General features: G+C 39.5%; 1 protein-coding gene across 2 annotated transcripts; it reads left to right on the forward strand.

Moving 5' to 3' along the window:
* The first annotated feature begins 186 nt into the window (after positions 1-186).
* On the forward strand, positions 187-27,923 carry dop1a (DOP1 leucine zipper like protein A). Of its 2 annotated transcripts, none has more exons than XM_073846658.1 (37): positions 187-487; positions 1,786-1,978; positions 2,068-2,249; positions 2,329-2,499; positions 2,897-3,086; positions 3,217-3,315; positions 5,124-5,223; positions 6,138-6,247; positions 8,678-8,792; positions 8,893-9,013; positions 9,106-9,225; positions 9,298-9,409; positions 10,847-11,080; positions 13,559-14,111; positions 15,032-15,303; positions 15,383-15,535; positions 16,659-16,759; positions 16,879-17,144; positions 17,223-19,320; positions 19,915-20,026; positions 20,249-20,431; positions 20,908-21,033; positions 21,120-21,254; positions 21,349-21,404; positions 21,491-21,595; positions 22,178-22,244; positions 22,382-22,526; positions 22,653-22,732; positions 23,337-23,446; positions 23,563-23,712; positions 23,812-23,873; positions 24,002-24,154; positions 24,776-24,912; positions 25,027-25,082; positions 26,344-26,508; positions 26,723-26,852; positions 27,049-27,923. In XM_073846658.1, the coding sequence occupies exons 2-37, from the start codon at positions 1,841-1,843 to the stop codon at positions 27,349-27,351; spliced, it is 7,410 nt and encodes a 2,469-aa protein (XP_073702759.1). In that variant the 5' UTR covers positions 187-487; positions 1,786-1,840; the 3' UTR covers positions 27,352-27,923. The 2 variants fall into 2 exon arrangements, with proteins under 2 accessions (XP_073702759.1, XP_073702760.1); XM_073846659.1 differs by having other exon boundaries at positions 6,165-6,247.
* Positions 27,924-27,986: the final 63 nt, after the last annotated feature.

The raw sequence follows: 27,986 nt of genomic DNA on the forward strand, positions 1-27,986 counted from the left end.
TGTTAATCACAGAGCTTATATTTTTCACAAATCGAAAATCAACCGTAAAAAATTGACTTCCGCGGTTGTGACGCCAGTTATGTACACAACACAGGAACTTTTAGTATGAAAGAGTGACGTATTTTTTTGTTTAACCAGGAACTGCTGGCGCATGCGCAGAACGTAGCATTTTACCTGTCAACGACTTTCATCAAAAATGGTTTCATCCGCAGAGTGTCAACGCTACCTGCACTGATGTCAACATTAACGCTATTGTATAACAGATGGCTTTATTGAAAGCAGATATGTGATCTCGCCAGCGGCGTCCGGGAAAGCGTTTATTGCTGTCAGTATACCTCCACCGACGTCGCATCTGACCGTACATCGTTCACAACCTATCCATCCAACCATTCATCCATATATTCATCCATACATGCCCACAAGACTAACAAAAACAGACCCCTCACATCTCAGACCTTCTCAAAAAATCGCCGTCCGACTGACAACGGTAAGCAGCAGCAGCTCACTGGAGATGATCCGCTGCTCTATAGCGAGCGTACAGTAGCTTAGCAGTTAGCGTGTGTTTTTGACATTTGATCGTGTTTGGATGGTTAATCTCATTGTGTGTGGGAGATATCGTATTAAGTGGAGAGATTTGGAAATATATTTACCATAAACCACTCATTCGTCATTGTCACACTGGCTAAGCGTTTTTGAGGACCACACAGGGGCCTTCTCATCACATAATGGTCCCTTGTTCCTTATCAGCTTTTCATGGGAAATGACAATCAGACTGCCAGATGCATTGATACTATGTACAATGTGTTGAATTTCTGAATTTAATTTTATTTAGGTAACTGTGGATTATTAAAAAAGTCGTCTGCTTATGTTTACGATCTTCTTGTTTTGGTTTTGGCTATAGTAAAACCTGTGGGCTGTTATGGTGCATCTTAAAGGCACAGTTCGTCCTCATATAGAAATTCTGTCATCATTCGCACACCTTTGTTTTTTTCAAACCAGTATGACTTTTGTTCTTCAATAGAACACGAAAGGAAAATATGAGCAGAAGGACAGCCCCGCTCACCATTGATTTTTATTGTGTAGAAAATGACAGGGAATGATGAGTGAGGTTGGTATCTCCTATTGTTTGAAACAATGTAAGGGTGAGTAAGTGATGCTTTTGTCGATTTAATACATGGTTTTCATTTATATTGTAGTTTAAAAAAATCATGTTTTGACTAACATGGAACATACCACAGATTAAAGTTCAGTGAAACATGACAGTATTTTTTCCAGCAGTCATTGCTTTATTGTTATTATTCTTTGCCCTTTATAACTTTAAAGTGGCTCACCTGCAACTGAGTCACACCTGTTAATAATTCAACAGCCTCTCACAGTGTCTCCGCCAGTGACAGCAAGCTCTTCTGAACAGTAAAGGGCCACCGTGTTTGTTAGAGTGTAAAATATACCACGCAGTGAAGCTTAAAGGAAGCTTAAGCCTGTATGAGTTTATGTTGAGCGCATAGAAAATATTTTGAATAATGTTGATAACTAAACATTTGCTGGTACCCATTGACTTTCATGGTTACCATCGTTATTCAAAATATCTTTTGTGTTCATCAGAAGAAAGAAATGATGACAAATTTTGTGTGAACTATCCCTTTATTTTTAAGTGTACTGGAATCTGGGTGTGAGCGTTTATCTATTATCAAGCATGTGATCTACACTGTGATATTACTCATTGAGTACATTCCTTTAATTGAGTTTAACCTTTGTTCATTCTTTCTCTGTTCCTTTACCCTGAAGGTGTGATGTTCGTACGTGACCTTGGAATTGGCTTTTAGTCCCATTGTGTAGGACGATGAACGCAGAGGAGTTGGAACTCCTCGGTGACTCGAAATACAGGAACTATGTGGCAGCGGTAGATAAGGCCCTTAAAAACTTTGAGTACTCCAGCGAATGGGCTGATCTGATCTCAGCGCTGGGAAAGCTCAACAAGGTCTTTTTTACACCCCTTTGATTGCATTTAGAAGCATTTCCAATGGCACTTGCCTTACTGATCAAATTTTTTCTGTATTTTGTGAACAGGTCTTGCAAAACAATGGCAAGTATCAGGTTGTGCCTAAGAAACTGACTATTGGAAAGCGTTTGGCCCAATGCCTCCACCCGGCGCTGCCCAGCGGTGTTCACCGCAAGGCCCTGGAGACCTACGAAATCATCTTCAAGATCATTGGACCAAAACGCCTGGCGAAGGATCTTTTCCTTTATAGGTAGAGATGGTGTGAGATTGATTTTTCCGCTACAGTGACTTTTAGTGCCTAATATGTTCCTTTTCACCCTCCTCCTCAGCTCTGGCCTCTTCCCTTTACTATCCAATGCTGCTATGTCGGTGAAGCCAGTATTACTTGGGTTATATGAGACCTACTACCTGCCCTTGGGGAAGACTCTTAAACCAGGCCTGCAGGGACTCCTGACCGGTGTATTGCCTGGTCTGGAGGAGGGCTCAGAGTATTATGACAGGTAAAATAAAAGATCATCATATTTATTCAATATGTACACTACCCTGCTATTTAAAAAAATAATTTCCAGTATCAGCTGACAACTGATATATTTCCTGATATATTGTGCATCTCTAATATTAAAGGGATAAAAAAGGGCTCACCCAGAAATAAAAATTCTGTAATTAATTACTCACCCTCATGTTTTTCCAAACCTGTAAGACCTTCATTCATCTTCAGAAACCAGATTAAGATAGTTTTGATGAAATCCGAGAGCTTTCTGACCCTGCATTGACAGCAACACAACTGACACATTCAAGAAAGTCTGAAAACTCTCAGATTTCATCAAAAATATCTTAAGTTTGTATTTTCATTGTTGGGTGAACTGTCTCTTTAAATGTTATTTTATCTGTTCAAAGGACCAATACACTGCTAGAAAAGGTGGCAGCAGCTGTGGAGCAACCAGCCTTCTACAGTGCCCTGTGGGGCAGCATCCTAACCAGCCCAGCTGTGCGTTTGCCTGGAGTGTCCTTCGTCTTACTACATCTTAACAGAAAGCTATCCATGGAGGACCAGCTGTACATCATTGGCAGTGACATCGAACTGATGGTAGGCTGATTAATAGGCATAATGCAAGCAAAAAAGCTTTTAATAACAAATGATTTAAAATATAGAATTTGTTCAATTGGATGCTGCTGAATTTTTCCCCCATGTTTTTTTATATCATTGTTTTCATCAGGTGGAAGCAGTCAGCACATCTGTACAGGATTCCAGTGTGCTGGTGCAGAGGAGCACTCTGGATCTCATCTTGTTCTGCTTTCCCTTCCACATGAGTCAGGTAACAAGACTGATTTATTTAAGACTTCTGTCACCTCCGAATGCTAAGAACTTTCCCTAAATTTCTCTCAGAGATACACCTGTTAAAAATCTTGCTGTGTTGCTTCTCGGGTGGCAAAGTTGCCTGTCCACCTTTAAAATAGATATTTGTAGATTTGGTTTGAATGATGAGTTATTCATTAGTAACAAAATAGAAATGTTAGTTTAAAGGGATAGTTCACCAAAAAAATGAAAATTACCCTATGATTAACTCACACTCAAGCTATCCTAGGTGTGTATGACTTTCGTCTTTCAGACGAATACAATCAAAGTTATATAAAAAATGTCCTAGGCTTTGAAGTCCAATAAAGTACATCCATCCATGATAAAAAATTGCTCCACACATCTCTGGGGGGTAAATAAAGGCCTCCTAAAGCGAACTGATGTTTTTGTGTAAGACAAATATCCATATTTCAGACTTTATAAACTGTAATTTCTAGCTTTCGCTAACTGTCATAAGCGCGTTCACGAGAGTGACGTTCCAGTAGATGAGGCAGGATGTAGGCATACCGTAAGCTCTGGTGGGAATATGCTAGTCTCGTAAAAAACAAGTTTTCTTTGCAGCAAAGCAAAACCAGTCTCCTCTCGGAAATCCTTCGACATTTCCCTTTACAAATCCTCATTTTGTACTTCTAATTCGTGACCAGTGTTCAGTTTCGATTTGTGCTCTGTGTTTCGCCGTTCGTCACTTCTCACCTGAGCTCAAGCTATGCCTCCATTCTACGTATCTCTGGTGTACATGCGTATGAAAGTTAGTGGAAAGCAGGCTTGTGCACAATTCAGAATTGAATTGAGAATGACTCACTCCTAAATTCCAATTCAATTCTTGAATTTGAACTGAATTTGAATTGATGTCAAAAACAGGATCTAGAATTACAATTCGAATTTGAATTAAAGGAAGCAGAATGGCAATTCAATACAAATTCAAAGAAATTCATATACATAAGTGAAGTGTTTAACAGTGAAGCTTTACAATATATGTCAGATATGATTTCATTACATATTCTATAAATGATATTAGTTTGAACTACTTGTAGATTACACTGTGTTATTTGATTACTTTGAAATGAAAATAACATTTTGAACAAAACTAATCAAACATTGAGGGAGTAATTTATTTCAAGAATTTGATCATTATCTATATGTTGGAACAAAATGTATGCAGGGTTGAGGAGTGACTAGTTATGTGTAATGAAATTATGCTATTAAATTACAAAATTAATGTAACTGTATGTGAGATTCAGCACATTCTTTCTGTTGTATGACTGTGTGGAATGTCTTTGAATTGCCATGAATTTAATTCCACTTCCTGTCATTCCAACTCCAATTCAAATTCAACTTCCTGTGGAGTCAATTCAATTCAAATTCCAACTCATGAATTGAATGGCAGCCAATTCTGAAATTCTGAATTGTGCACAAGCCTGGTGGAAAGTAGAGATTACGGTTTATACAACTTGAAATATGGATTGTTTTCTTACACAAACGCAGTGATTTATTCCAGAGCCACGTGGGGCACTTTTTATAATGGATGGATGCACTTTATTGGACTTCAAAATCTCAACACCCATTCACTAACATTATAAAGCTTGGAAGAGCCAGGACATTTTTTAAATATAACTCTGTTTGTATTTGTCTGAAAGAAGAAAGTTACATACACCTGGATGGCTTGAGGGTGATTAAATCATGGGGTAATTTTCATTTTTGGGTGAACTATCCCTTGAAAATGAAGTACTAAGATGCATTATTCTGTAACTTTGTGGTTCATTTCAGGCTACACGTCCAGACATGATCAGAATTCTGTCTGCAGCACTTCATGTCGTTCTAAGAAGAGACATGTCCCTGAATCGTAGACTATATGCTTGGCTGCTGGGTGAGATATCCACACTTAACACACAAACTGTATGCTTTCAATCCTTTTTTATTTTTGTCCCTATTTTTTATGTTTTTAAAAGAAGTCTCTTATGCTCAACAAGGCTGCTTTTATTTGATCAAAATTACAGTAAATTAGTAATATTTTGAATTATTATTGCAAATTACAATTTTATATAATATTTTAAAATATTTTAAAATGTAATTTATTACTGTGATAGGAAAGCTGAATTTTTAAGCAGCCATTACTTGAGTCTTCAGTGTCACATGATCCATCAGAAATCATTATGACATGCTGATTTGGTGCATTTCTTACTATTATCAATTTTGAGAACAGTTGGGCTGCTTAATATTTTGTGGAAACTCAAATATATATATATGTATATATGTATATATGTGTGTGTGTGTGTGTGTGTGTGTGTGTGTGTGTGTGTGTGTGTGTGTGTGTGTGTGTGTGTGTGTATTTTAGGACTTTTTGATGAATAGAAAGTTAATGTAAAATGTTGTTACTGCCATGTTGGATCAAGTCTTTAAAAATGATCTTACTGACCCCAAACTTTTGAATGGTAGTGTACATTATCGCTAAAGAACTAACAAATTATTTTGGAAAACCTGCAAATGATCAATTATGAAACGATTTGCTTATTAAAGACAAAATTAGCAAACAATCACAACTAGGTAGTTGCAACTTCATGTTGTTTTGGTTGACCTTATTTTGTCTCTTACTTGCTGTCCATATGCTGTGGATGAACATTACGGTAAGTTTGTATGTCTACAAGTAGCCTGTTATCACATTTTTATCAACAATTCCTCATTTATTTCCTTGTATCTCTGCAAGTCAACAAAAGTGTTTGCAATAACTGAACAATGTCAACTCACGCCAATGTGCAATTTTTGCGTTTGGTGGTGTTTCAGGCTTTGATAACAATGGTGTGCAATCAGGCCCTCGTAGCACCCGACTCAGTAATCCAGAAGAGCACGTCACACACTACTTCAACACTTATTCCAAGGACATGCTTGTTCAGGTAAGATGAAAGTTCAAAGCAGAATATAAAGTCCAAACGGTTAGAGTTTCACCCATTTATTTGAATGTAGCGATCCAAATTTTCTGTCTCAAATTAAAAAGGATTGATGTGGCTCATTTTGTTGTTTTGGTCTCTGAGCATTAGAAGATCAGAACATCAGAAATCCCTGCTGTTCACAGTATTTTAAACAACATTTCCAGACACAGATAAATCAAAAGCAGCGAGGAAACTTCAAAAGTTCTTTCTTTTTCAGAGTTTGAGTTTCTTTTGTTGTAAAATCAAACTGTTTTTGTTATGTCTGCAGTGGCACACAGGTGCATACACACGTTTTGTCAATAAGCCACTATGTGAGTCTACATCTCTCTCCATGTGGTCTGCATGCATGGTTTAGCTTGCAGTGAGACACTGGTCCCAGTGCAGGCACAGACAGAGCTTTTCAGTGCCATGTGTTTCAAACGCCCTGCTACCCCTGGTATTGAGTTTGGGGCTTCAGCAGGGGGAGTTTTGTTTTTGGCATTTTCCTCTCTTGTTTTATTGGAGGGGGAATTGTTTGATTGCGAGCCATCTGGTTTGGGCCACTTGTTGGATCTCGCTTGTTTGGGAAGTAGGTTATGGCAGGGACCGTCTGTTCCTCTGTCTGTGCAGCCATGCGTTAGACCAAGTGTGAAATCCCTAAAGAGCTGGAACACACACTTGCACAGGCATTCACAGTATAATGGAGAGAACTTTTTTCTCAAGGGTAAATCAGAGGAATCTATCCTGAGTACTTTAGTTACATTTTGATTACCTTATGTGTCATCTAACACATCTAACAATGTAATAAATATTCTATTTATTAAAGACAAGTATGAATCTCATCAAGTTAGTGTTTTTTAAGCATTTTACATTCATCCCAGAATAATTACTGAAGGCAGTAACAATTTATACAATATGCAGTTGAAGTCAAACGTTTGCAGAATCTGCAGAATGTTAATTATTTTACTAAAATAAAAGGGATCATACAAAATGCATGTTATTTTTCTTATTTAGTACTGACCTGAATAAGGAATTTCACATAAAAGATGTTTACATATAGTCCACAAGAGAAAATAATTGTAATAATTTGTTTAGTGATAGTTGTTCATGAGTGTCTTGTTTGTCCTGAACAGTTAAACAGAAAAATCCTTCAGGTCCCACAAATTCTTTGGTTTTTCAGCATTTTTGTGTATTTGAACCCTTTTCAACAATGACTGTTTTTGACATCAATCTTTTCACATTGAGGACAACTGATGCAACTATTAAAGAAGGTTCAGAAGGAAACGCAATACATTAAGAGCTTTTTAAATTTGAAGATCAGGGTGAATTTAACTTATTTTGGCTTCTTGGAAAAATGCAGGTGTCTTCTGTCGCTTCTGAAAGGCAGTACTAAATGGAAAAAAAATTATATTAAGGCAAAATAAGAAAAATGTTAATTCTGTTCAAAATCTTACACCCCTGGCTTTTAATGCATCAGTAAGCATTTGAACATTCTGTAATAGTTGCATATGAATCCCTCAGTTGTTCTCAGTGTTAAAAGATGGATCTCAAAATCATAGTCATTGTTGGAAAGGGTTCAAATACACAAAAATGCTGCGAAATCAAAGAATTTGTGGGATTTGAAGGATTTTTCTGAAGAACAGCAGCAGATTAACTGTTCAGGACAAACAAGGGACTCATAAACAACTATCACTAAACAAAAAACACAGCTGTGGATCATTCAGGTAACAACATAGTACTGTATTAAGAATCAGGGGGTGTAAACTTTTGAACGTGGTCATTTTTATAAATTCAACTATTATTTGTATGATTCTGCTTATTTTGGTAAAATAATTTACATTTTGCAGACTCTGCAAGGTGTATGTAAACGTTTGACTTCAACTGTATTTTATTTGTGAACTTATATTCAGCTATTCTTTTTAATAGTTAACTTTTTAACTATTTTTGAATTTTTCAAAACATCAGTCATCAAAGCTCGGTAAATATTGGTCACAGACAAAGTGAGTTGTGTGTGAGTTGTTTACTTAATTTTTTAAAATTCCAATTAACGCCATTATGTTGTTCTTTTAAACTGATTTATGAACATTTATCACATGAACCAATCATAGCTGATCAAAACTTGTCATATCCAGTCATATCACGATGGAGGCATTGCCTCCTCTAATATGACTTTCCCCCCATTCATTCTCAGTTACCTCCAACCAAACTCCCCGCACACTTTAGGAGGTCTGTTAAAAGGCGAGAGAGACATAGACTTTCACTGTAATTTTACCTGCTGGTGTTGCTGTTGGACAATGTTTCTTTAGTAAAACTAAAAAAAAATATGTTTTTCACATTGTACATTTTCGTTTAATGTTACTGGCCAGGCATTTATTGTCAGTGCATGTCTAAACTTGTCTGTCTATGTGTTTGTAGGCCATGGTGGGGATCTTGCAGGGGAAGGCTAGAGGAGGGGAGGAGGAGAGCGTCCTGATGCATGACTTAAAGCCGTTTCGCATTCTCATCAGCCTTCTTGACAAGCCTGAGCTGGGTATAGCCATTACTGCTATGTCTACTATAATGGACAAATGCTTAGGCTTACACAAAGAGTGCTTTCAATTGCCTTGACACCTTTTGTCCACTTCATTTAGGCCCAGCCATCTTAGAGGATGTTCTGATCGAAGTGTTTCGCACCCTCCACACTCAGTGTCGCGCTGAGTTGGACCTTCAGAACCAAAACCCTTTCAGCAAAGACCAAACTCAGCTTAGCAGGTCTTACTGCTTTCATCTTATTAATAGTTTGTACAATTATGCAGTTGCAATATTTTCAATGTAACTTTATCTTTTGTGGTATTGTTTTTCAGCAAACTCAGAGAGAACAAGAAAACAGCCGAGCTTATTAAAACCGCCAACCTTTTGTTTAACTCCTTTGAGCCCTACTACATGTGGGACTACATTGCATGCTGGTTTGAGGAGTGCTGCAGGTGAGTGAGATAATAGGAGAAAACTATAAGGTGTTTTGGGTTCATTCCTACATAACCTTTCTCTGTTTGTAGGTGGACTCAAAGCAGTCATAACCCAGGAAAGACTATGAGCTCTGAGATGTCTGCACGCTCATTGGTTGAGTTCTGTGAGCTGGTGGACTTCTTGTTGGACATTGTATCTTTGGTTGGTAAACTTTACACTTAGATATGAGAATTTAACAATTGAAATGTTTAGATAACTGCTTTATTATTCCCTATTATCCAGGGACTTTTTGATATCTAGAGACAGAAATTCATGTAAACATGCTGAGATTTAGATTAGATTTAGATCTAATCTCTACTGGTGTTTCTGTATGTTTAGTTATAGCCAACTAAACTACTTTTTTAAACATTTTAGTGACACTTAGTTTGCTTTAGCCTCATAGCTTAGACATGTTCTACATTCTACAGCACACAAATGTTTCTGTGTGCTGATGTCTTTGTGAAAGTTTCAGAGATCATCTTGGTCTTAGTTTCTCTAACACTGGTTGTGAATGAGCCAATCAGGGTTTCTGAAGTGTTTTCTGGCCTTTGCTCTGCTCGCTTCTGTCTGTCTGAAAATCTCTGCTCTCTTTTTCTTCCCTCGAAGCCTACTAGAAGCATGAGGGTTATCTGCCAGGTACGGTACTGCTCTTACTTGCCTTTTCACCTCACCTTCACCTCACTCTAATCGTTTGGCTACCTTCCCAGAAACATCTATATTGTAATCCATCCAGGTTTTCCATTTCCTGCTCTCTGCTTATTTAAAAAAAAAAAAAAATTAAATCCCGCTTCTTCCTTTAGACAAAAATAAAAATCACTTCGGCTTCACACCGACTCATATACTCTGGTCTGGAATGTTGTGAAAACAGATAATCGAGTAATATAAAACTGAAAAGGTCTTTGTGCCGTTATATTATATATGTGACCCTGGACCATAAAACCAGTCATAAGAGTCAATTTTATAGATGTATACATATTAAAGCTGAATAAATAATTGTTAGGATAGGAAAATCTGGAATCTGAGGGTGCAAAAAATTGTCTTTAAAGTTGTCCAAATAAAGTTCTTAGCAATGCATATTACTAATCAAAGTTTTGATATATTTACAGTAGGAAATGTACAAAATATATTCATGTAACATGATCTTTACTTATTATCCTAATGATTTTTGGCATAAAAGAAAAAATTATAATTTTGACCCATACAATGTATTGTTGGCTATTGCTACAAATATACCCATCCTACTTAAGACTGTTTTTTATGGTCCAGGGTCACGTATATATATATATATATGTTGTTATAATATGAAATGTTACGTTGTATAATTATATTGAAATAAACACTCATTATGTTTATCTATGGATGTCACGGAAGGTAGAACCAAACTTGCATGTGCTTACCAATTAAAAAGCTTGTTACTCTTTTTTTTTTTTTTTTTTTACTCCACATATAAAATCTAAATTGTTCTTATTTGCTTTTGCAGTTTTGTTAACCATCTGTCTTGATGTGTAGCACTGACTTTAATTCAGTAATGTACCTCCTGATGCCTTAATATTAATGAAGAACTGAGTCTCACTCATGTCTGTCTTGTTGTCTGTCTAGGAAACGTACATTGAGATCCAGACAGAGCACCTACCTCAATTACTGCTGCGAATGGTTTCCGCTCTTACCACACACCTGCAGGCCCTGGGCCTCAGAGAGCTCACCCACTGTCTACGGCTCTGTTCAAAGATCCTCAGCAAAGTTCAGCCCCCTCTGGTGTCACCTCTTGCACTGCCCTCTGGTCCACCTTCTGCCGCAACTACCCCTTCCACTAGAGACAAAGACGAGAAAAGGGTGAGAGCAGACAATCAAATTATTAAAACATTTTCAGTGAATACATACCCCCAGCCAATTCACATGTAACCTTGGACCACAAAACCAATCCTAGGGGTCATTTTTTTTATTGAAATTTATGCATAATCTAAAAGCTGAATAAATAAGCTTTCTATTGATGTATGGTTTGTTTGTTATAGAACAATATCTGAAATCTGAGGGTGCAAAAACATAAATAGAAAAACTGAGAATATTGCCTTTAAACTTTCAAAAATTAAGTTTTGATATATTTAGAATAGGAAATTTACAAAATATCTAAATGGAACATGATCTTTACTTAAAATTCTAATGATTTTTGGCATAAAAGGAAAATCAATAATTTTGACCCATACAATGTATTTTTGGCTATTGCCTCAAATATACCCGTACTGCTTAATATACCACTGACTTTTTGAATAAATTACATTTTTATCAGTACATTGTACACTTAAGCTAAATCATAATATATGCTGTCTTTTATTTGTAAATGTCAATTATATTGGCTTACCTTGGTAAATTAAGGAAATCAAATTAAAGTAATAGAGTCCAGTTTGAATTTTAGTGCCTTTGAGAAGCTATGATTCAAACCCAAGTAGGGAAATACATTGGCACCAGTGCACAGACAGTGTGCTAGACTCAAACGTAAAACTGTCACTCTCATCTCTGCACTGTGCCTCATGTACATTTTGTTCAGGCTTTCCACTTGGGGAATATGTAGTGTAGATTAAACAGTACCTTGGCTTAATTGTTCAGAGTTCAGTGATGAAATGCACTCGTTTGTTCTCTGACTTTGTACATCACTTGTACTTTATCTAACTGCCAATATCAGCAGTACTCTGTACTTAGAAATGTCACTAATTGTTTTGAAGTCTTTGAAAGCAGTCCCTACAGCGTTAGTCTGTTAAAGACAAGCCAATATGGCCTGTTTGCTATACAATCACTGGCCTTAAAACAACCATCCTTTTGCCTGATGGTGTGTCTTCCACTGGCTCCCTGCTCTGGGTCCAGTCTTCCCTCATGATAAAGGTTTGTTAGGGTGGATGTGCGCCATGACCTGTTTGCTACCTTATTATCGTCAGTGAAGCTTCATCGAAATTATGCCAGACTCCCCGGATGGTGCCATCATTCAGGGAGAGCAAGAAAGGGAATAGGGATGAGACATTCATGCACAGCTGAGTTCCTTTCTCTAGTGGGAGCCAAGTCTAGCCTCTGAAGCCCAAGAGTCTGTCATTTCCACTCAGGTGAAAATGGCCTCCAATCTCTCAAGCTCTCGCCTTTTCCTCCTCTGGGGCTCATGCAGTGCACTGCTTGCCACCTGAGTCTGTCTCTACATTGCTACACGATTCTATGACTGGAACACTTAGTTGTGGATGTCTGAATGTTTTATAGCCAACCCACAGTGTGATGGGAAGTGCTTCATATGAAAGTGTAGGACTGTGAGAGCTGTGTTCTGGGCAATAAATTATCTCTGATTTGACATAGAAATCCTTGTCTCTATGTGAATATAACAATATAATATTTATGACATGATGCAACTGGGATTTTGCAAAAATATGTATTTTCAAAATAGACTAGTTTGCAGGATGTTTAAACAGTCAGCCTGGCAGCTTTTGGTGTTAAAAATTTCCTGATGATTTACCCACCCCCATGTCATCCAAGATGTTCATGTCTTTCTTTCTTCATTCGAAAAGAAATTAAGATTTTTGAGGAAAACAATACAGGATTTTTCGCCATATAATGAACTTCAGTGGGGATCAACGGGTTGAAGGTTCAAATTGCAGTTTCAATGCAGCTTCAAAGGGCTTCTACATGATTCCAGCCGAGGAACAAGGGTCTTATCTAGAGAAACGATTGGTCATTTTTTAGAAATAAAAAAAAATGTATATACTGTTAACCCAGAAATGCTCGTCTTGCACTAGCCCGACCTCACACATTACAGTCACACTGGAAAAGTCATTCATGATGTAGGCAGAAGTACCGGCCCAGTGTTTACAAAGCGAATGTGCAAAGAAAATCAAATGCCCATTGCAAAAAAAGTAAATTGCAAAAAGACAATGTTGCAAGAGAAAATACGTTGAACTGTTTTAGAGTATTATTGTAATCAGTGAGCTATTTGTTTTAGCAAATAACTGATTGTTTCAATATATAAGACCCTTTTTCCTTGGCTGGGATCGTGTAGAGCCCTTTGAAGCTCCATTGGTTCCATTGAAGTCCACTATATGTAGAAGAATCCTGGAATGTTTTCTTCAAAAACCTTAATTTCTTTTAGACTGAGGAAAGGATGACATGGGGGTGAGTACATTATCAGGAATAATTTTGTTCCAGAAGTGAACCAATCCTCTAATGAAACTATCTTGACTGTGAAACATTTTAGGTTTTGCACCATGTCAAGAGACACTGTTTTTTGTGTCTTGCTGGAGAGTAATGAATATAAACTTGCTTATTCTCTATCTTTCTCAGACTTTACCAGTCACCCTTGAAGTCTCTGGCAGCACTGAAGTATTTGATGATGGCGAGACTGCTACCAGGAGTCGGTTGTCCGAAAGTGGATTCACCGACTTCATCCAGTACCAGGCAGAACGTGGGGATCAACCTGATAGTATGCAACTTCCAGAGGATGATGCATCCAGCCCTGAAGATGTACCTCTCCAACCCAAACCAAAACCCAAATCTGGACTCAGTAGTTCAGTCCACATCAAGCCCCAGGATAAACCAGTGATGCAGTGCTGCCTTGAGCATTTCCAGCAGTTCCTTTCTTGCCTAGTGAGGCTTTACATTACCCCAGGTGGACAGACAGAGGCAGTTAAGAGCTGCAGTGCAGAAGTGGACACTCTTACAGTGGTGACTGATAAAAGATGCACAAGCGGGTTTGAGGAGCAGTTGTCTACTGAGCAGATGGAATGTCTGGCTGCTTTCACTGCTGCCTGCCAGCTCTTCCTGGAGTGCTCCAGTTTTCCAGTCTACATTGCTGAGGGCAACATGAAGTCTTCACCCACTAGAGAGGAGCAGGCAGGTAAAAATGATCTTCTGTTGCCATCTCTTAACTTGAACTCTTTATCAAGATGTGACCAGGACATTGTTATCCTTGACTGCCCCTGCCACCCTTGAAGGAGAACTTCACTTCCAGAACAAAAAATCTCAGATAATTTACTCACCCCCTTGTCATCCAAGATGTTCATGTCTTTTTTTTTATTCAGTCATGAAGAAATTGTTTTTTTGAAGAAAACATTTCAGAAAAGTAAAAAAAAATGTTGACATACCCTTACTGTCTTGAACCGGAATACACTGAGTACATGCAGAGCTAGACAAGACGAGCATTTGAGGTTAAAGAATATCGCTAGATAAGACCCTTCTTCCTTCGCTGGGAATGTTTAGAACCCTTTGAATCTGCATTTTGAAAGTTTAAACTCATGGGCACTATAGAATCCACTATATAGAGAAATCCTGCAATGTTTTCCTCAAAAAAATTTCTTTATGACTTAAAGAAAGACATGAACATCTTGGATTACAAGGAGGTGAGTAACTTATCTGTAAATATTTGTTCTAGATGTGAACTTCTCCTTTAAACATAGTATCTACCTTTTTCTTCCACGCAGAAGTAAGCCTATGGATGAGACTTATGGTTTGTTATCCGCTATAGGGAATAAACCAGTGTGCTCATAATTAAGATAATACATGAAATTAACATGGTAGGACACACCAATTTGCAATACCAAGCAGCAAAATGTGCTGTTTTGTACAGTTAAAAATAGCTGGACACAGATGAGACCGGAAACCTGACCTGTACAATTTACAAATGGCTGCGCTCTTTCTTACGGGAAGAAAAAGGTGCATACCTTCCTTACATACATAATTGCGCAATTTGTTTTGGATTATACATTAATTTAATGCAAAGGGATTTTGGGGCAGCTAATGAGTATGCTTGTCCAGCAGGTGAGAGTGTTCAGCCAGCGTTGTGGCTTCAGACCCTGATGGATGCGTGCTGTTCAGCTGCTGATTTCAGTATTCAAGCAGTGGCTATCTCTCTTGTTATGGACCTTGTTGGACTCACACAGTCCGTAGCTATGGTGACAGCTGAGCGTGTGGCAAGTCCAGACTCGGGCCAGCCAATGAGTCCAAGCCAGGGGCGTGTTGCTGTAGTGATTAGACCACCACTCACACCGGGTATCTTGAAGTACATTGCAGAGAAAACCAATTTCTTCAAGGTGTGCGTTGTTTCCTTACTTATTTGCATTCTGATGTAGTCTCTGCTACCTTGATTACCTTCTGACTTCTCTCCTGCAGAGTGTAGCCCTTATCTTATGGAATCAGTTGGGAGAGGAGACCCCCCAGCACCACAAGCGCAGTGTGGAGCTCTTTTACCAGCTTCACAATTTGGCTCCCTCCCCCAGCATTTGTGAAGATGTCATTAGCCAGCAGCTCATGCATCGGGACAGGGTCAGTCATACATGCACCCCACAGACACCCTACCAACATTTGACATAGTGCCTTGCAAAAGTATTCATACCCCTTTAATTTGTTTTTTATGTTGCAGCCTTATGTTAAGCTGCTTTAAGTTACTTTTTTCCCCACATTAATCTACATTCCATACACCATAATGACAAAGCAAAAACAGACTTGCCACAACTTTGTAAATTTATATAAAATAAAAAATAAGTACATTGCATAAGTATTAACTCAGTATTTAGCTGAAGCAACTTTATAGCCTCAAATCTTTTTGAGTATGATGCGACAAGCTTTGTACATCCGCAGTTGGCAATTTTCTGCCATTCTTCTCCTCACCTCTTCACCTCTCAAGTTCTGTTAGTTTGAATGGGGCAAATGCACATTTTCAGGTTTCTCTTCTTCATTTTGGGCTGGGTTTTCATTAAGGCTATCTCAATATTTTGGTGCATTGAGCTTTTCTTCTACTCCTTTTTCTTCTTCCTGTCCCTCAGTCCCTGCCACTGAAAAACAGCCCCACAACCCTATCAGCACTTTACTTTTGGGATGGTACTGTGCAGGTAATTCAGTGCCTGGTTTTCTCCAAACATGATGTTTGGAAATGAGGTTCATCAGACCAGAGAATCTTGTTTCTCACAGTCTGGGAGTCCTTTAGGTGCTTTTTCAAATTTCGAGTGTCTTCACTGAGCAGAGGATTGAGTCTTGCCCCACCACCATAAAGCCCAGATCGATGGAGCGTTTAGTGATCTTTGTCCTTCTGTAGGTTTCTCTTATCTCCACATATGATCATGGAGCTCAACTAGAGTGATCATCAGCTTCTTGGTCACCACTCTAACCAAAGACCTTTTCCATCAGTTGCTCAGTTTGGCCAGGAGGCCAGGTCTAGGAAAAGTCCTGGTTGTTTCAAACTTTTTCCATTATGGATAACAGAGACTAAATGCTTCTGCGAACCTTCACCTTTTTGATGTGCCATTATGGTGTATGGAGTGTAGATTGATGTGGTAAAAAAAAGTATTTTAAAGTAGTTGAAAAAAAATGAATGGGTATGAATACTTTTGCAAGGCACTGTTAACATGCACAGATTTGTTTTCACATCTGTTTCCAAATTTTATTTCAGAGAATACGTCTGGAGGCTCATGTAAAATTCTCAGTTCTTTGGCACCTAACCAGAGACTTGAATATCACAAAGTCCTCCCCTTTCAATCGGACCTTTGACAGGTAATAACAATTCTATGGTAGATGAAGTCTAGTTATGCAAAAACAAATATGGCTTAAAAAATCATCTGAAGACTGTTCATAGATTGTTCAAACACCTCACTCCTTTCTTCCTCTTGTAGGTCTCTGTTTATCATGTTAGACAGCCTCAGTTATTGGGATGGCTCTGCAAGTGCTGTTGGCAGGGCCTGGTTGAACCAGGTTTTGCAAAGACATGACATAGCTCGTATTCTTGAACCCCTACTGCTTTTGCTCCTTCATCCTAAAACCCACCGTGTATCCATACAACGGGTTCAAGCACAACGTCACTGGACCCAGGTCTTTCCCAACCCACTAGAGCAAGAATCCTCTGAACCTATATACATGAGGGATATGAGCTGTACTGAAAGTAAGAAGGTTTTTCTGCATTTTTTTTACCTAAACAAGTATATGCTAACAAGCTAACAAGCATTTGTCTCCTCTGCAGATTATAACCAGATATCAGGGAATGGCCACAGGGGTGTCCAAGCTTATAGCCGATGCCTCCCATTGGATGACATGGAACCATTTAGTCTGACAGTTAACCCTTTGAGTGACAGTCTTTCGCTCTTGAGCCTCAGCAGTGAGAACCTGCAGCTCTGTGGCGAATATCAGCCTCCGGATCAGCAGGGGGAGCCCCAGAGCTCAGATTCAAGTGGCTCTCAATCATCCACTATAGACAATGGCAGCTTTGATGAACTTGAAGGAGGTGGAAGCATTGTTAATATATCTGATCCGGTTTCATTAGAGGAAGAGTCCTTGCACAAGGCAGTGTCTGCTGTGCTTTTTGAGATGGTGGACAGGGTAGTGCAAATGGTGGAGAAAGAGTCCTCTGATTCACCATCTCCTGATGGCTGGCCTCAGACAGACTCTGACAGTTCCAACTCATCCACCGATATGTCCAATGGGCCATGTATCAACCTTGCCCCTTTTTCCAACACCCAACCTAGAACACTTCCAGAACTGGTTGCAGGAGGAACCTTGGAGTTCCTGGCTGTGGCCTCAATTGATGCTTCAGGGGAAGAGGAACATCGGGAAGGCATTGCTCGCCATAGTTCCTCTCCTTCGATCATTACGCTGCCCGATGGAGGCAGCAGTGCTGGCACCGAGCAGAGTCTCCAGGTTGATGACCCACACCGCAAACGTTGCCACAGCAGCACCCAGCTCAGCCTGAAGGGTAAGATTATGGAGCGTCTAGTTGACAAATCACCAGGAGCCAAGCCCAAAATCAAAAAGATCAAGAGAAAAGATGATGAGAGGCGCAAGACCAACCAGCAAGAGAAGAATCGGCCACCAAGCATTTTCTTCGGTGACAGTCTTGACTTGGAAAACTGGTACAGCTGTGGGGAAGGGGAGGTTTCAGAGATTGAAAGTGACATAGGTTCACCCAGTGGTGGTGGGGCTGCTAGTGGAACAGGAGGATCTCGCACCTCTGGGTCACCTCCTCGTTTTAACATCCATCCATTATACCAACATGTGCTGCTGTATCTTCAGCTTTATGACTCCTCTCGGACTCTGCATGCACTCTCTGCCATTGCAGCCATGCTACGTGCTTCACCAGCAGGATTTGTGAGCGCCATCTCCACCACCAGCATAAACAACACATACACGCCACAGCTCTCTCTTCTCCAGAACCTGCTAGCACGTCATCGTGTCTCCGTCATGGGAAAAGATTTCTACTGCCCCATCCCACAGGACTCGCACTCCCACTCCTTCCGAAGTGCCATGTTCCTGGAGATCATCATCTCCCTTTGTCTGTATTTTCTGCGCAGCTATTACTCGGCCCATGTGGCCGCCGCATCACAGGACCTTGCGGGCAACCACGCCATGCAACTGACCAGCGTGGAGGTGTTGACTTTGCTCTTCAGTGAGCTCGTCAAGGTCACTGGTGGCTCAGCCAAGGGCTTTGCAAGCTTCATTTGTGACGTGCTGTCTAAATGCAAGGTGCAGAAGGTAGTGCTACACTGTTTGCTTTCCACTATCTTTAGTGTACAGAAGTGGCATGAACACCGTGTCCGTGGCACCAATGTTGCTGCGGTTGAGGAGGGCCTTTCAGAGGACAGCGTCATCAATTTGTCAGAGGACCAGTTGGACAACTGCAGCGCCATACAGTCACAACTCCTGCGTCTGCTGCAGAGCCTGGTGGTGTTGGAGCATCGCGTGATGATCCCAGTGGATGAGAGTGGTGAAGGAGGTCCAGGGTCGACTGGATCCAGTGGAGGACCTAATGGCCCCGGGCCTGGTTTTGAGCTGATTGGCGGTGAGGTAGAGCACGTCAACCCGCAACAACCTATGACTTCCCTGCAATACCTGCATGGGCAACCAATCACGGCTCAGGGCATGTTTCTGTGTGCTGTGATCCGAGCTCTGCACCAGCATCATACTTGCAAGATGCATCCACAGTGGATTGGCCTTATAACAGCCACTCTGCCATACATGGGAAAAGTTCTTCGGAGAGTAGTTGCATCGGTTACTCTTCAGCTGTGCAAAAACCTTGACAACCTTATCCAGCAATACCGCTACGAGACGGGCCTCACAGACACAAGGTACTCATCCACTTCAGTTATGTAGCAGAGAAATATGGCAAAACACACTAGTTCAAAAAGCTGTTTGTATTTAAGTTATTAAACTGTCAGTGAAGAGTTTCCACTTTATTCTTCAACGTGTAAGTAAGCCTATGGGCGAGACTTCCAGTTAATTGGCTGCTATACAGAAATAACAAGAAGAATAACAGCATGCAGTAAACTGTAAAAGAGTGTGTTCATAATTAAGATAATACATTAAAATAATATGGTAAGACACCAACTTACAATATCAAGCAGCAAAATGGGCTGTTTTGTACAGCTAAAAATACCTGGACACTGATGAGAAGCCAGACTCATAAAATTTACAAATGGCCGTCTCCGCTCTTACGGGAAGAATAAGGAAGATAATCACAGACAGATTACAAAAAGTGATTATTTTGGCTTGAGGACATGTGGTAGTGTATTTACTTCCACAAGAGGGCACTGTTCGCCATCAGTACCTCAGTCATAAAAATGCATTTAAAGGCATTTTAGAGAAAATTAATAGTACGCACTTTTGAAGTAATACTTTGTTTATAAACAGAAAAGCCAATGTGTGTTTGTGTGTATTTCTAGGCCCCAGTGGATGGCACTGTGTATCCCTCCTGACCTGATTCTGACTGTACTAGAAGGAATGACAGCCATAATCCATTATTGTCTGCTAGACCCAACATCACAATATCACCAGGTGAGGGAGCAAGTTAGCCGTGTTTGTGTTTCATGGCTTTTAAATGTTTGAATACTGAATGTAATATACACATTAAAAAGCAAGTGGATGAATGTTAAGAGTAAAATATAATATAAAAATAAATATTATATGTTCATAGATTTTTTTTCAGTATTGATTAGTGCTTAGGTGTGGGCTTTGAATTAGATATTTTCTTGATCTTTATATGCATGTATTCCACAGCTGCAGGAAAATGTAGATCAGAAGCATCTTGCAGAAGCCCGTGCGGGAATCCTCTCCATCTTGCACACCATCATGTCCTCGGTAACCCTTCTGTGGGGCGTTCTCTATCTGGCTGACAGTTCTGACAAGCCGGCTGCAGCCTCTGCCTGCTCCACCTCCAACATCAACCTAGGATCCACAAAGGTACCATGAGGAGATTGGACTTGTGTCTTAAAGCAATAGTTCACCCAAAATTGCAAATTCTGTCAATAATTACCTACCCTCATGTTGTTCCAAACCTGTAAGACCTTTGATCATTGGAACACAAATGAAGATATTTTTGATAAAATCTAAAAACTTTCTGACCCTAAACAGACAGCACCACAACTACCGCATTTAAGGCCCAGAAAGGTAGTAAGGACATCATTAAAATAGTTAATGTGAAATCGGTGGTTCAACCGTAATGTTATGAAGCTACAAGAACCTTGTATCTTCTTAATTTGTGTTTTGAAGATGAACAAATATCTTACAGGTTTGGAATGACATGAGAACGAGTGATTAATGACAGAATTTTCATTTTTGCATTAACTATCCTTTTCAGACGTGGTGACTATGCTTTAATCCTTCTTGTAATCCATATGCTCTGCTAACTAGAACTGTTTTTTTCTGGTTGTTCACAGAATCTCAGACAGCAAATTCTAGAGCTGCTGGGTCCAATCTCAATGAATCATGGGGCTCACTTCATGGCTGCTATTGCCTATGTGTGGAATGAAAGGAAGCAGACTAAAACTCCATCCAGGAACAAGGTATGAGCTACATCAGAAATCACTGGTTAGCTTTGTACCCTGAAACTACAAAACAAACATTTTTCATGTGTGTGCCTGTGTTTTAGGTAATTCCCATAGCTAGTGAGGAACAGCTTCTTCTTGTGGAACTTGTTCGTTCAGTAAGTGCCATGCGAACTGAGACTGTGATACAAACAGTGAAGGAAGTCCTAAAGCAGCCCCCAGCCATCGCCAAAGAAAAGGTATAGTAACGAGTACACCCTGACTACTCTTGTAATTCCTCTCTAGTTACTGAAGGTGTCTTTAAGACTCAACTTGCCTTTGTTCTTTTTACAGAAGCATCTTTCCTTGGAGGTCTGCATGCTTCAGTTTTTCTATGCCTATGTGCAGAGGCAAGTGAATGACAGTAATATCAGTATATGCCAAATGTATTCTTCAAATTACTCTGTCAGTCTCACTGCCCTTGTCTCAAATTTAGGATTCCAGTGTCTAGTCTGGTTGATAGCTGGCCATCACTCTTGGCATTACTAAAAGACTCTGTGCAGCTCAGTTTGCCTGCTCCGGGACAGTTCCTTATACTAGGGTAAGTGCATTCTCACTAGCACAGCCATACTTTAATTTTGAAAATACATTTATTTAAGGTTTTAAGATAGATAAACACATTAGAAATATAAATGGTGGCTAATGAAATTAAATGAATGTGTCTAATAATAAGTTATACAAAAATGTTTTTGTAAATTATTGTACGTACAGTGGTGGCCAAAATTATTAGTACACTAGTATTGTCACTACCTAAATGGTTTTAAGTCAGTTATTTCTAACTTTTGCTGTAGTGTGTCAATAGGAAACATCAGTTTACATTTCCAAACATTCATTTTGCCATTAATTGTAATAAGCCAGTGAGATTTTTGTTTGCACAAGGAGTCAGTGCTCCACACAGAGATCTGATCTCATCATCATCCAGTCTGTCTGGAATGAAATGAAGAAACAGAACAAACACCACTATAATTTTCTTTATTTATCAATATTTTATTGTTTATAATTTGTACACTCTGTGTTTGTCATAAAAATAGTCTTTGCTGCTGCTGATAAATGATAAACAATACATAAACACCTATAACATTACAGTAAGTATTACAAATTATATTTTTTCTGTTATCTTTAGTGTATTGAATGAGTTTATTCTGAAGAATCCCACCCTGGAGAGCAAGAAGGACCAGCGAGAACTACAGGTGACCTTTCACTCACTCTTCTATTAAAAGTACAATGTTTTTGATATGGTTTACATGGGTTAACATGGTGTGAGCTGTTTATCTTACACATGTTTTTTCAAATGTTCACATTTAATCATAAATCCATGATTCCCCAGGATGTGACCCATAAGATCGTAGAGGCCATTGGCACGGTTGCAGGCTCATCCTTAGAACAGACCACATGGTTGAGGCGAAACCTAGAGGTCAAACCCTCCCCTCAGATCATGGTGGAGGGCACCAGTCTGGAGGCCGACGTTGAAGGTCAGTAACTGTGGAAATGTGGATCTGTGTTTATGCAAGGCATAGCCCATGTATGTCGACTCCTGTTAGCAATCACATCTGCATGAGTGTATGACGAGTATCTCACTAACACTATGTGAATTTCAGATCTAATGCTCACAGTGATGGAGGCCTCCAGCTTCACTCCATCTGTGTACAGCGTTCACGCCCTCACATTGCTGGCTGAGGTAAACACAAAATGTCACATCCACATCCAAAAATTAAAATGACTCACCCTCAAGCCATCCTAGGTGAATATGACTTTCTTCTTTCAGACAAAAACAATTAGAGTTATATTAAAAATGTTCTCGCTCTTCCAAGCTTTATAATGGCTGTTGAGATTCAATTGTCCAATAGAAGTCCAATGAAGTGCATCCATCCATCATCACCATGTGGAGTTCTTTTTACAGATGTGTGCACTTATTGGCCTTATATTAGACTATTGAATCTCAACAGCCATTCCCTGCCATTATAAAGCTGGGAAGAACCAGGCAATATTTTAATATAACTCCGATTGTATTTGTCTGAAAGAAGAAAGTCATATACATCTAGGATGGCTTGAAGGTGAATAAATCATGGGGTGATTTTCATTTTTTGTTAAACTATCCCTTCAAATATTCAAGTCCAAATCTAGCAAATCTATCATTTTCAGGGAATGTTGCATTAGTAGCAAGTACACATGGAGCATTCACAGGTGCTCTGCCCTATGTGTCTTGTATTTTTGCTTCATTTGCATTGTGCTGATTTGGCTTTCTGTGGATTGAGTTAATGTTTGCATGGGTGTCTTTGCAGGTCCTGGCTCATCTATTAGATATGGTCTTCTACAGTGATGAGAAGGAGAGAGTGATTCCTCTGCTGGTCAACCTCATGCATTATGTTGTGCCATACCTGCGCAACCATAGGTATTTAGTCTTCAAAATGAGTTAACTGAACACAAAGTTGCTTAAGTTCCTTGATTTTGTAAGTGAAAGCTACAATATGGATCAAGATCTTGTTGCTCTGTCCTCCTTTCCACCAGTGCTCACAATGCCCCCAGTTATCGTGCATGTATCCAGCTGTTAAGCAGCCTCAGTGGTTATCAGTACACCCGGAGAGCCTGGAAGAAAGAAGCTTTCGACCTGTTTATGGATCATACGTTTTTCCAGATGGATTCCTCTTGCGTCAGCCAGTGAGTCCTGTACAGCACATGTCCTTTCTTCTTGTCTCAGTGGTTTTATTGCCTCACAGGACAGTGTGACCTCTTGTTGACCATATCACTCTCTTTCAGCTGGAGAGCAATCATAGACCACCTGATGACTCATGACAAAACCACTTTCAGAGACCTGATGAGTGAGTCTTTCCTTTCTACTAAATAGGCTATCCAACTGGGCTCATCCTTTTGCTTCATCATGATAATCATCGTCATCATCAAGCTGATGTTTTTGTGTGAGTGTTGCTAACATTTTGTATTTGTACAGCCCGAGTTGCCGTGGCTCAGAGCAGCTCCCTGAGTCTTTTCACCAATCGAGATGCAGAGCTTGAGCAGAGGGCCATGCTACTCAAACGACTGGCCTTCACCATCTACAGCAGCGAGGTGGACCAGTACCAGAAGTACTTGCCAGACATCCAAGGTATGCACATTTATTGATTTCAATGGGGTTGTAAGATACGAGTCCAATAGGTTGTATTTCCTGCTTGGAGCCAAATTCTGCATCTGGAGGCCAATGTCTTACAGACTTGCCTATAAGATTCTGTAAGGTGTATGTAAACTTTTGACTTCAACTGTGTATCCCTAGACACTTCAAGCACTTTGTTTACTAGAAGTGCTGCGGCATCTTCTGAAGAGATACGGGAATTCATTTATCATGACACTCACACTCTGTAGGTATTCTCAAGCGGCTAGAGTTGAGTGCACATTGGTTGCACAATCTTTATTGCAGCACATTGTGGGATTGAATGAGTGCACTCTATAATGTCCACCATGGTTTCAGACATTGCTACAAATGGCTGTCCCCATGAATAGTGCACTATAAAAGTGTATAGGTGACAGTTTGACACACCTTGGTTCAGCTGTGTTTAATTTTTGGATTGGAGCTAAGCTCTGCAGGGCACTGGACCTCCAGGAGCAGGATTGGACACCCCTGCTCCAAATGGATCTTTTGCATTTCCACCTGTCAAAGTCCCTATGATTACACGAGGACCCTGTCAAAGCATAAATATAAGCTCTAAATAATGTGTTGATGTCATTTCAGAGCGTCTTGTGGAGAGCCTGCGACTCCCTCAAGTGCCCATCCTCCATGCTCAGGTCTTCCTCTTCTTCAGAGTGCTGCTACTGCGCATGTCCCCCCAGCACCTGACCTCACTCTGGCCCACTATGATCACTGAGCTGGTAAGTTGTGAGCTCTGGTTCTGAAATAACAGACGTTCCAGAAGACAGTCTGGTAATTTTGTGAACTTGTAGAATCAGCCATGTTCAGTTAGGCCTGTTTGTTTCTTCTTTCAGGTTCAGGTTTTCTTACTCATGGAGCAGGAACTCACAGCAGATGAGGACATCACCAGGTATTCATTATTGACTGAAAAGACGCAAAAAGAGGAACAGCTGAACCAAATCGATCGAGTCATTTATGCTGGAACCGCTTCGATTTATTCATTTATTTCAAGTGATTCACAAGCAAAAGCCAAATCAAATTAAAAGAGCCATTCATTTTAAAATTTTGACATTGCTTGTAATGATTTTGAAAAACATGTAGTGATGGGTGAAACAGAGCTTTTCGAAACTCCGAATCAGTTAAACCAATGCGTTGGAGAATGATTCACTGTTTTGAAACACTCCAATCAAACCACGTATCGTCAATTATTTGTTTGAGATCTGGATTTCAAATCGCAAATTTATGTAGTTCGGGACTTCGGAGTGGATTTGCGATCATTTGACTTAGACTGGGACTTCAAATCATGAATCATTTGATTTAGATTAGAACGGGTTCGTGAATCATTTCAGAAATTGAATGTTTAAAAAAAAAATGATTTAAATAAAATGATTCAAGATACGCGATTTGAAATCCTGATCTGAAATGATGGTTTGCGAATCATTATTAGATTGGGACAACATGGAGCGTGAATTATTTGATTTAGATTGGAGCGGATTTGCAAATCACTTGATTTAAATTGGGACTTCAAATCGTGAATCTTTTGATTTAGATCGGAGTTTTGCGTATCACAAATCATTTGATTTGTATCAGAACTGGTTTGTGATTCCTTATTCAGATTGGGACTTTAAGGCATGGATCGTGAATCATTTGATTTAGATCGGAACTTTGGAGCAGGTTCGCAAATGTTTTGCTTTAGATCGGAATTTCGAAGCGCAAATCATTCGTTTCAGATCAGAATTTCAGAGCATTTTGCAAATTTTTCTTTCTATTTTTTTTTTTTCTTAAATGGTAGAAAATATCAAGCAATTACGGCAGTACAGTTATAAAAACAAAACAAAGAAAAAAAGAAGAAAAGTATACACAAATATACTTTTTTTAAGAAAAACTTTAGAAGTAATGTGTTTCACTTAGTTTTGCCATTTTGTTTTATTATTATATTTATATTTATCTTTTTATCGTTTGTTAGAATTTAAAAGAGAATGCATTGTTTAATAAGTGAGATCTCTGAGTGAAGTCCTTGACAATCAAAAAAGTCCTTCAAAGTTCTGGAATTTCATTTTCCAGTATCAGTACGAACCCTGTTTATCTTTTTGTTTTTGTTTTAGAATGAGACATTATGGGTGAATCTTTGTGTTGAATACTGATGAATGTGGTTTCTGGCTTCTCTCCAGGACCTCAGGTCCCTCGGTTGCAGGCCTTGAGACAACATACTCAGGGGGCAATGGCTTCTCTACCTCCTACAACAGCCAGCGCTGGCTTAACCTCTACCTGTCTGCCTGCAAGCTGCTGGATCTGGCCCTCGCTCTGCCCTCTGAGAGTCTGCCTCAATTCCAAATGTGGGTTTCCTCACATTTTTACACACTGAATGTTTGACATGTATTTTAGTACAAGGCAACAATGTTTCTTGTTGAAAGGTCATGAACAAAACCACCCTGAGACGATGAAATTAATTTAAAAGTAATGGAATGGCTGTTCTTCTTCATGGACAAAATTCATTGTGAATATTGAACATATTTAATGTGAAGGAAATAATAACATTCTATACCACAGGTATCGCTGGGCTTTCGTCCCAGAAGCCTCGGATGACTCTGGTCTGGAGGTCCGCAGGCAGGGGACCCATCAGAGAGAGTTCAAGCCCTATGTTGTCAGACTGGCCAAGCTGCTAAGAAAAAGGGCCAAGGTAATGCAACCATGTAACATTCTCCTATGGAAATCTATTCAATTCTGTTCTATTGTTACCTTATTATTTTAATAGAGATTCATTCCACATCATTAGCATAGGGCTTATAAGATTTATAGATTACGCTGTAGATTTGCTATTGCTTTTAAGCCTAGGATGTTCATTACTCTCATGGGAATGCCTCCATTAACTTTAGAAAAATCCAGAGGAAGATTGCTCCACACGCACTCTGTCCTGGGAGCCCGGACAGCTCCTGCTCACCCTTTACGTGATCCGCAGCATGGAGCAGCTTCTCCCGTTCTTCAACCTTCTCAGTCAGGACTTCAGCAGCAAAGGCAACAGCCGCTCAGGACCATTTCACAGCCCTACACCCAGAGACGGCCCGTTCCCTGGCAAGGATGGCAAGTTGGAGAGCCAGAAAGTCTTCTGGAGCCGGGCCAGACAGAACATTGAGGAAATGGTCGAGAAGGACTTCCTTGAAGGACTCATCAAAACGTGACCTGACATGAACAAATAGTGAAAACTATTGAGCTATGGCAAAAACACTAACACCTCACATTTTAAAAACGGAAGAGAACAAACAAACCGACAAACAAAAAAAGAAGTTTGTACATTTTTTGCTTTTCTAATTAATGTATTTTTTTTCCCAAAAGCTATACTATTTAATTTAAAGTCTTTTACTTGTAAATATGGCCCGTTGCGATTATTTCTTTCATTTGTTTGAGTTCATAGAGTAGAATGATGATACTGTGCCATTCCATATTGTGGTGACTTGCCTAATAAAAAGACATATCATGTGAATTTAAAACATTTTTGAACTCCCTCATCCACAGAAAGGCTTGTAGCAGACCTCATGTCCATAACTAATCAAACTTGCACTAATATTTATTTCCATTTGGATTCGTTTTAAATGGTGTCAGCAAAAACATTTTGTGAAAGAAAAAATAAACATGCCTGAACAGTTATAAGTGATGTTGCTTTGAAAATTATCAAAGCCATAATGAAATAATATATTGTTGCATATCAGAGTAAGTGGGAGAGAGGAAATAAACCAGAAATGTTTCACGTGCGCTACAGCTGTTTTTTTTTCTTTTTACTGTGATCTAATTTAACAAACGTAACAAAATAAACCTT

This window comes from Garra rufa, chromosome 9 (genome assembly GCF_049309525.1).
Source record: "Garra rufa chromosome 9, GarRuf1.0, whole genome shotgun sequence".
NCBI lineage: Eukaryota > Metazoa > Chordata > Actinopteri > Cypriniformes > Cyprinidae > Garra > Garra rufa.